Here is a 10,802-nt window from a genome sequence, read left to right on the forward strand (position 1 = left end):
GCTAGTCCCAGTAGAAACTGTCTTTACGTGTTGAACACACATTTGTCTCATTGCAAACTGTGAACTGCTTAACAAATCATTTCATGTTGAAACAATTCTATTTGGGATATCCTGTTTTCAAATAAAACACATTATTAACTATAATTGTAGCCTACTGCTTAAATACTTGCATTATATTTTACTGGGAAAATCTGCTCTAGAACATAATGGAGGCTTATTAAATATGCCAGAAATGAAATGAAAGTAAATTGTTTCTTACAGTGTAAAATTGGGGAATTTTCTTTTATGCTAGGGGCTTTTGACACTTGGCAGAGATTTTTTTTATCGAGATGTGTTAAAAAAAAAAAACTAAGTGAGAACTAGGCGTAAAATTATACTGTTCACCAGAGGAGGGGTGAGAGTTTATAAATAGTGTCTCCTCCCTCCCTCCTTGCCCAATGTGTATCCCCGGTGAGTTATTTTTGTTGGCCACATTAAGAAGCTGACATTTGATTCATTCTCTGTGTGCTCTGCCTTAGTCATTTGAAACAGAATGGACAGCGAGCAAAAGGTCAAAGCTGTTGTTGCTGGTTGCATATATTCAGGGCCACAACTGACAACAGAGCCTTAGGAAAATCATAATATTAAATATGGCAAAATGTTTGGTCAAGATCCGGACTCAAAGAAGCCTCCACTTGCACATGATGAACCACTGCAGCAGTAACGTGTTTGTCCGTCTGCTAAAACATGGCTCCAAGGTCATACCTCGAAATGCTGGTACGTGCTTCGCTCTGCCCTGGGCTGTCATTCCTATGCCTAGATAAGTGGGATTGCTTCCAGATACATGCTCACCTCTGGTGAGCCAGAGAGAAGCAAAGAATGCATGTGGCATACAGTTTTATTTATTTATTTTTTTATAAGAAGAGAAGATAGACAGGGAGAAAATGGGAAGGAAGAAAATAATGAAGGGTACTGAGGACTGTAAACAAGTAAGTGAGAAGGGAAATAGGAAGACAAGCTCTCTTGTACAACAAAATAATAGAAATTACCTTCTTTATTCAAAAGATACAAGAGAATATCCTGCTGTGCATTCCTGTAGCTTGCTTAGGAGTAAGAGATGATGCTTATAACGCATAATAAATAATCAAAAAACTTCTCTGCCTCTCATTATGACAGTTTCTGACTATGAGGCAGACCTTCTGTTTAAACTTCAAATCAAAATTTTATCAAAATAAAATACCAGGCCCTATTTTGGCCTCTGTAAGCTCACATACAGAGAGAAACATGCATGTGTATATGAGTTAAATTAAAACTAAATGAATAAAATAAAAAGCAACTAAATAACCACCACCAGACTGGTGTTATGCCAATTTCTTTTCTCGATAATGATCATGTTTTATGTTATCATGATCTGAGAAATTGAAACAGGAACTGAAATAGAAATTTAAAGTCAGATTATCAGCCACAATCCTGCTGTAATATATGTTCTTATGTTTATGTGTGTTTTTCAGCAAATGATTACAGTAAAATTTATCTGGAGGGTTAGTTGGAATTAGCCATAGCTTACTAAGATTTATAAAATTGCCTTCTTAGTTGAGATTAACTGTATTTTTGTGACGATATAAGTAACATTTGATGTGTTCCTGTTCAAAAATCAACAAACTTATTGCTTTGTTTTGTTTGAGGAAGGCTTGCATGACTAGGCTAGCCTGTAACTCACTGTGTGGCACAAAAGTTGCTGGGAACTCATAATCTTCCTCTAACCTTCTGAGTTCTGTGATTTATAGATACAAGCATAATGTCCATCTTACTTTCAAAAGCACAAATATAAACAATATTTTCTTGTGTATTAATATTCTCAGTAACAAGTTCAGGAATGCTGGAAATGCACATAAGGTATACTTTATGAATAGAATTGTTCTAGGTGTAGTATTTTATAAGGCATTTTTAAACTTATGATTACCAAAAGAATTTCCATATTAATATATATTAATATGAATCTTTTTAAAAATGACAAAATAATATAGAAAAATTATATAATGTAGAGAAATAATAATTCGCTACTGAACCCCAAAATTATCATTGGAAGTTAGCATTTCTTCATTTTTGGTCATAATATTTACAAAAATAATTTAGAAACGGGTATTTTCTATCATTCTTAAAAGGAGCAGAAGCAGGGAGAACTTGAGCAAGGAAGTCAGAACTGTGAGGGGTGTGCCCACCCACTGAGACAGTCGGGCTGATCTAATGGGAGCTCAACAAGGCCAGCTGGACTGGGACTGATGGAGCATGTGATCAAACCAGACTCTCTTAATGTGGCTGACAATGAGGGCTGACTGAGAAGCCAACGACAATGACACTGGGTTTTGATTCTACTGCATTTACTGGCTTTGTGGGAGCCTAGTCTGTTTGGATGCACACCTTCCTAGACCTGGATGGAGAGGGACTTCCCACAGAGTAGGGAACCCTGACTGCTCTTTGGACTGGAGAGGGAGGGGGACAGGGAATGAGGGGAGGGGAATGGAAATAGAAAAAGGGGAGGAGGTGGAAATTTTTAATAAAAAATAAAATAAAATAAAAAAGTATATTTGTTAGACTATAGAATACAAATTTGATGAAAATTATCCAATTGTCTTTAAAAGACATTAACAAAAGTATAAGAATGTATGATCCTAACATGACTACTAAATCCCTTATAATTGTTTCCTTGGCATTTGGAAAATAAAATGCCTGGGGGTGTAGGTCAGTGGTAGATTCATGCCTTACACACTAGTCTCTAGCTTCAATAACCTAGGGTCAAAAAAGAAGCTCCTTTTTTTATGTTTATCTAGAAACATAAGAAGTTCCTCCACTTCCTGTAGTCATCCTTTACCAGAGTGATATACTTTTCTAGATGACACAAAAGTATTGCCTAGCACCCAGAATTTGTACTAGGGCTCTTTCTTTGTGTTGTATATGTTATAAATCTGGCCAGGTCCGTATCAGTACTGCATCATACAAAACACTTTCAATGACCTAAAATCCTCTTTGCTACTCTTATTAATTACTTTTTTTTCTCAACTAGTGGCAGTCACTTAAAAATATTCATCTTCTTTTCTAGACTGTAACATTATAGGAACAACACAGGATGCAGCCTTTTCAGATTCTTCTCTTTTAGTCATAAGCATCTAAGATTTACCCGGACATCGTATAACACTAAATTATATAAGTTATTTGATATATTTAAAAATTTAAAATTTTTGGTTTTAAATATTCCTGTAATCTTTTCCCTTCTGTTGTTTATAAAAATTGTAATTAGTTTTTAAGATTGTGATGAATTTTAGATTAAAAGGAGAACTGAATTTTTGAACCATTTAGGCCTCTTATTGAAAAATGTCATCATGGTCACTCATTTATTGATATGCTCAGTTACATTTTAACATTGTTCTCATTTTGTACATTTCTTATTGTGAATTTTACTGAGTATTGCAAATTTAGGGATCTTGAACAAGATTGTCAATTATTATCTTTTTAAATAGTTTTGACTGATATGCCATGAATCACACTGCCTTTAAAAGACCGATCTTGCTTTTGAAATCTTTGCTGAACTCTCATGAATTTTGTTTTGTGTACAGAATCTTACCTTAGGAAATAGAGGAAATATAAGACATACTTCATACTTTCATATTTCTCATTCTGCTAGAGTGAGTCTGATGAACAGTGAGAATTTAACATGTTTCACACTGGTGAGAAATCTTTTCATGCTTTGCCGTTTTATACCTTCACCATCATACACAGTCATTTCTGTAGTAGAAATCTCAAGATCTCACCTTTTATAATATAGTAAAGACAAAACTCGTTGGTTCCTGGCTGCTCTCTTCTTGATCGTCTCTGCTGCCCAGAACCAAAATAATCACACAGAAACTGTATTAATCAAATCACTGCTTGGCCCAATAGCTCTAGCTTCTTATTAGCTAATTCTTACATATTAATTACATAACCCATTTCTAGTAATCTGTATATTTCCATGTGGCTGTGGCTTACCAGGTAAAGTTCTGTCTGGCTCCAGAGGGGCTACATGGCTTCTCCCTGACTGCCCTTTTTTCTCCCATCATTCACTTTAGTTTTCCACACCTAACTAAGTTTTTCCCTGCTATAGGTCCAAAGCAGTTTTTTATTCATAAATGGTAATCACAGCATACAGAGAGAAATCCACATCATTATAATGTAAAGATTTAATGAAAAGGGGGCCAAAATAAAACCACTGCAATGGTTATAATGATAAACAGGTGAAATGATAGCTGTGAAGTTATGTTGTCACCAGGAGCAATTAACAGAGAATCATAATTGACTCTTCTTTAAATAATAAAAGGTAAAATTTTAAACATAAGAGAAGTCCAGAAGCAACTGTTGAAAAGGTTTCATTTTATGTCCATTCACAACTTTCCCAGTTGGCAGGCTTTTTACATCAAAACAGTGACCTTTCTGTGATTTTTGTTTTCTCCTTCACTTCCAACATTGCCAAAAGAGTCTTTGTTGGTTAGGTTTATATCAACTTGATACAACTAGAGTCAGTTTGGAAGTAGTAATCTCAGTTTAGTTAATTCCGCCATACAAAAGACCTATAGTAACATCTATGGCTAATTAATTTGGTTAATTAATTCTTGATAATGGTTCATGTGGGATGGTCAAGATGACTATTGGCAGTGAAGCCCTGGATCAATGGTTCTGTATGGTATAAAAAGGAAACTGAGCAAGTTCAGAGAAAAAACTCAGCAAGCAATACTCACCTATGGCATGTATCTTCAGATTCCTACAGTGTGTTCCTATCCTGAGGTCTTTTAGTTATAGACTATGATAGAGAGTTGTAAGATGAAATAAATTCTTTCCTCATGTCAGTAGAAACTTTTTTTTTTTTTTTGTTTTTTTTGGATTTTTCGAGACAGGGTTTCTCTGTGCGTCCGTCAGTAGAAACTTAAGTGAGATATAGGTTGTTTCCAGAGAGTAGAATGTTACTCTGAAAGACCTGAACATGTGTTGTGTGTGTTGGGGGCGGGTATAGAAGGAGTATGGAACTTTGAGCTAAAAAAGCCACAGAAGGCCTTGAGATTAATGGACTATTTGGAAACTTGGAAGATAAGGCTACAAGCAATACAAATTATGGAGGCCATGCTTATGAAATATCAGAGAGAAACAAATACTATAAGGACCATTTATGTGATATTTAGAGTTAAGAGTCTATAGTCCTGGTCAGCAGGAGTTGAAGAATTAGTTGTCATTAACAGGAGATGAGAAAATCCATAGTGAAATCTTTGCTATGGCAATACTGGTTAGATAGGGGTAAAGAATGAGATGTTATTAAGAAGAGACCAGCATAAAGGTAAAATCTTCTAGGAACTATTTTTAGATTTAGCAAACAGAAATTGTTCTCAATAGGGATCAAGCCTGTATCCTATGACAGGAGCCAAATTTGGTAATATGTATGAGTTTCCCAGGCAGCAGAGGCTTGGCACTGTGACAAACAGGGAGAGGCTATTTGTGATGGTCCAACCTCAGCTGCAGAGCATATCTCAGGCTTAAAGTTCCTGGAAAGAAATTGAGGTTTGACACCATATAGCAGGGTCAGAATCCCTGAAGAGAGGTCAGGAGAGTCCATTAGTGAGTGTGCAGCCTCAGTTGCAGGGGAGACCACAGCATACTGGTGATATAAATACCATGGATGACCACAAAAGACAGCAGCAGATGCGGAGTGAAGCTGGCCCGAGCCTATTAGTCATGCACCTGTGTTGTTTGCGGCAGAGCCAGACAAGAGGAGCAGTCCAGGCCCTTTGGAGACTAGAGGATCATAAGTCACAGCCATCTGACACTGAGCTTCGCACTGCTGGAATTTTGTTTTGTTTTGACTATAACTGTGTTTTGCCCTTCCCTCTCAGAGTGGGAAAGTACTTAACTTGCTCTCCCCAAGTACCAGGAGCCAACAAACTTACAGTTAAGCAACTTTGGAATATTAGAAAGATTTTAGATATTTTATTGAGACTGAACTTTTAAGGAGACCTTGGATTTTTAAAGACTGCACTTTTAAAAAGGAAAGTCTATGAATTAATAGTGTTTGCATGTCAGTTTGACAAAGGGTCAATTGTGTTAGTTCTATGCAAACTTGACACAAACTTGAATCATTTCAGAAGAGAGACTCAACTTAGAAAACACCTCCATAAGACTGGTTTACAGGAGCTGGGAAAACGGCTTGTTGGTTAAGAGAACTGGCTGTTCTTCCAGAGTACTCTGGTTCAATTCTCAGCACTCACACTCTTCAACATCTGTAACTTGTTTCAGGGGATCCAACAACATCTTCTGGCCTCTGTAAGCCATAGGCATGCATGGGATGCAGACGTATATGTAGGCAAAACACCCATATTCATGAAATATATTTTTAAGATTGGCCTATAGGTAAGTCTATTGTTTTTTTTTTTTTTTGATTAATGATAGATGTGGGAGGGTCTAGCCAATTCTAGGTGGTGTCATCCCTGAGCTGAGATTATGAGCTGTATAAGTATGCAGGTTGAACAAGCAATGAGGAATAAGTAAGTGCCAGCCTTCTATAACTTTTTTAGTTACTGCCTTGAGTTCCTGCTCTGACTTCCCATAGTGGTATAATATGACATCTTAAACAGTTACAATTACCATTGCTGTACATGCCTTTCCTCCCATAGTTCGTTGTGTCTCCCACCATAATGTTTTCTCTTTCTGTAATTTTTCAAACCTTTGGTGTCTGACTTCTTTCACTGAGCATATAGTTCTGATATTTTTCTGTGCTATGCTGTTGATCAGCACTTCACTATTTTATAAGTCGGATGATATATTGTTAAATAGACAGACCATGCTTTTTTATATAGGCATCCACTGAAAAACATCTGGGGAATTTTTACTTTTTTAACAATTATATTAATTTCTGTGAACATTTGTCTATGAAAATTTTTGGAGTATTTATTTAAAGGTTTTTTTGATTTTTTGAGAATGTACTTATGAGGGGAATTATTGGGTCATGTGGTAGATAATTATAGATTTGACTTTTTGAGAAACCACCAAATTATTGTTCATAGTGACTGAACATATTACATTCCTTCTTGCAATATATGAAGTTAAAATTTCTCCACATTCTCACCAACAATTACATATTTTTTTAAAAAAAACTACTGAGTAGCCCTGAGGTTCTATAATATTATAGTTTTGATTTGTAGTTACCTAATGATTTATGATGCTAATACATTTCTTGAGGCTTAGTAATCATTAGTATATGGGCTATTTTAATTTCTTAAGATTATAATATGATTATATCATTTCCCCCTTCTATTTTCTCTCTCCAAATTGTCCCACTTACCCCTTTGATCTCTTCAAAATTCATGGTCTCTTTTTCTTTGTTGATATGTTTCTCTCTCTCTCTCTCTCTCTCTCTCTGTCTTTTCTTTGTCTCTCTTTCTCTCTCTCTCTTTCTCTGGGTGTATTTGTGTGTACTCCTACTCAGACTGTAAAATGTTACTTTAATGTTTTCAGGGATTATTTTAATAGTTTCTTTTAATTAAGACTGGGTGCTGCTCTTACCTCAGATCTACCAAAAATTATCTATTGACTTTTGAAAAATAAAAAGCAAAAAACCCCTCTCTCCTACATGCCTTGATGACAAAGAAATTGTAAACTATTTACCAGTTTGTTTGGTAGTTAGATGCTTGTCTGTCTTAGAGAGAATACCTTTGATTTTTTGCTTAGTTCTCATTTAGAACCTAAGGCTCAATAAGGAGATCCAGCCTCCAAGACAGAATGGAGGTAACTGCATTTTCCATGTGTTGAGAAACACATCTTTCCTAATAAAAAATTGATGGACATACCCTTGACCAAGAGGTTTGCATTTTGGATATATATCTAAAAGAAATAGACTGGAATATGATGGAAATAAACTTTACATGTAAAAGTAGCTCCTAGAGCATTTTTTCTACTACCAGACTAAGAACAACTAATTTTCCATGTTAATGAAACACAAGTTTCCACATGAAAATGTTTAAATGATAAATGAAAGTAGCAAATGGTAACTTTGTAAACACAGTGTGGCTACAATAACAGATTAAATATTCATCACCAAAAATGTCTTGGTATACAAGTATTTCAGATTTCAGAGTGTTTCCCCAAATTTGGAAATAAATTCTTTGAGTTTACTAACTGAATGTCTTTAAACTGAAAACTTAAGATAAAAATTTCTCTGAAATACAAAATCTTCTAAGGACTGAAATTTCTGAACATTTTTACACTAAACTATTTTAGATGTCAGAGTCTTTCAGATTTTGGGTTCATGAATCAGATGGTCAATCTATATTCAATATCCATGTTGTGCGACATTCATCCCATGAAGATCTAATATAAGGATGCCACCTAAGTTCAACTTGGTTAACCAATTAATTTAATAGCATGATTTACAGCAATATGGGTCAGGGGTTACTTATAGGAATAGAATCTACTCAAAGACAGCTGCACCATTAAAAGCCCATCCCAATACTGGTAAAAACTGATAAAATCTGGAGAATAGAAGCCCACTGCATGACTTGTAGGTAGCTTGACAGGTTAGAGAATGTCTCTTCCAGGTATCCCAGTCAGTCTGATCCTTTTCCAGACAGTTTAACTGATCCTTCTCTTTCAGTGAACTCAGTTGTTCTGAGAGTTTTCTCAGCACAACTTGTCTTTACTTTTCTTTACTTGTCTAGGAGCTTCTTTAAACTGTTTAGTCATACATAATCTTGGGGAAGGAGAGACCTCAGTTTCAGAGATTTTTTTTGAAGGTTTAGAATTGTTTAGTTACTGAGTCATACTGAGCACCCTTTAGACCAGCAGTTCTCAACCTGTGGGTTGTGACCCCAAGGAGTTGCATGTCAGATATTTACATTACCATTCACAGCAGTGGCAAAATTACAGTTATGAATTAGCAAGAGAATAACTTTATGATTGAGGGTCACCACCATAAGTGGAACTATACTAAAAGGTCATGGCATTATGAAGGTTGAGAATGCCTGCTTCGGACCATTCTGAGTCTTAAGAAGCTGCTGTCCAAGGTATAATGTTTTAACTTTGAGAAAATTTCAATACAAATCCATAAAGCTATCACAAAATTGTAATAGAATGAAGACTAGAAAATATGACACAGAAGTATAATGTGATTATTAGTGAACAGTAGAATCTATAATTTTACTCTAGTGTTTTCTTAAAAATACTATATTGTGCTATAGTATTGAATACTGCAATATTTCACTCATAATTATAATGTATATCTGAATTATACCAACATTATTTTTAAAAACCTGTCTATAGTTGGAGGTCACAGACCAGGGTCAAAATCTTAAAGGTACTTGCAACTTTTGATCACTGTTTTTTTTTTTTTTTAGGTTTATCTTGTTGAGCCAAAATTTATAGAATAATGTCTGTTGTTAAACCAATTTTGTATAAAGTGAACATTCCACAGAACAATTGCATGCATACTTTGAGCTCTATATGTTTCTATGTCCATTATTTTGTGAATTAAGAATGTCTGAAATATAAAATTTATAAAATAATGTTTCTTTCCAGGTGCTCCACTACCTAAAGTGGATGTTTCTGAACCCTTGATTGCCAACTCAGAAGAGAATGGAACTCAGTGGGCAGATCCTCTGAGTGAAGAGGAAGAGAGAGTAGAAGAAGACAGCTTGACCATCTCTGAACTAGCATACAGTCCCAGTGCCAGGCTGTTCCATACGCCAGTGGATGACGATGAAATCGATGTGCTCTTTGACTGTTCATCTAGGCTCAAGTTAGAAAGAGAAGATACAGATTCCTTTGAGGAACTGGAAGCAGATGAAAATGCCTTTTTGATGGCTGAAGAGGAGGAGCTGAAGGAAACTCGAAAGGCTATGTCATGGAGTTACTCCATCCTGACCGGCCGTATATGGGTCAACCCTATAGTCAAGTGTTGCACCAGGCTCCTTGTGGTGGGCCTGGGACTGCTGCTGTTTGTATTTCCCCTGATCCTCCTCCTTTTGGAGTCAGGTATTGATCTCTCTTTCTTATGCAAAAACCAGAATTTGAGCAGTTTCACTATGAATACTACTGTCCCCTGAAGGAGTGGTGTCTCGGAATGCCAACATCTTTGGATACTTGTGAGGAGTGGCGGGCTGCGTCCCACCACCCCAGCTCCTGGCCACGTGGCTAGCTTTACCCAAAATAATTACATGGAAACTGTATTCTTTTAAACACTGCCTGGCCCATTAGTTCCAGCCTCTTATTGGTTAGCTCTTACATATTGATCTAACCCATTTCTAATAATCTGTGTAACACCACAAGGTGGCTTACCAGGAAAGATCTTAACCTGCATCTGTCTGGAGTGGGAGAATCATGGCGACTCACTGACTTGGCTTCTTTCTCCCAGCATTCTGTCTGTCTACTCCACTTACCTAATTTTCTGTCCTATCAGGGCCAAGGCAGTCTCTTTATTTAACCAATGAAATTAACACAAAACAGAAGACTCTCCCCCATCAGATACTTATTGAGATTCCCTGATAAGAATAAAGGTTATATTAAATATTAATATTATTTATTTTCAGCAGATTCCATGTTCCACATAGTCATGGGTTTGTATGTCAAACCTTTAAGTTGGCTTTCTGTACTTCTATATCCTTAATATCAGTTTAAATCAAATAAGGTTATTTTGTTTATATATCAGAAAGGTAGCCATTAAGAAACCAAATATATCTATTTTTATTGTAGTATAGACATTATTCTTATCCTACATCAGAGCAAATTAAGTTTTTCTGTTTCTTTGTCATTGTTAG

The 10,802-nt window shown here is 35.9% G+C and overlaps 1 protein-coding gene across 2 annotated transcripts in view; it reads left to right on the forward strand.

The window, feature by feature from the left end:
* The first annotated feature begins 540 nt into the window (after positions 1–540).
* The window catches only part of LOC126489593 (FERM domain-containing protein 3-like), a 14,021-nt gene continuing 3,759 nt past the window's right edge, over positions 541–10,802 (forward strand). For both annotated transcript variants that reach the window (XM_050123936.1, XM_050123937.1), the window contains exons 1-2: positions 541–756; positions 9,565–10,020. In XM_050123936.1, coding sequence (XP_049979893.1) covers positions 630–756; positions 9,565–10,020 — 583 coding nt within the window. In that variant the 5' untranslated portion in view covers positions 541–629. The remainder of the gene's footprint in view (positions 757–9,564; positions 10,021–10,802) is intronic.

This window comes from Alexandromys fortis, unplaced genomic scaffold (genome assembly GCF_014885135.2).
Source record: "Alexandromys fortis isolate MF-2015 unplaced genomic scaffold, M_Fortis_MF-2015_v1.1 scaffold_166, whole genome shotgun sequence".
Taxonomy (NCBI): domain Eukaryota; kingdom Metazoa; phylum Chordata; class Mammalia; order Rodentia; family Cricetidae; genus Alexandromys; species Alexandromys fortis.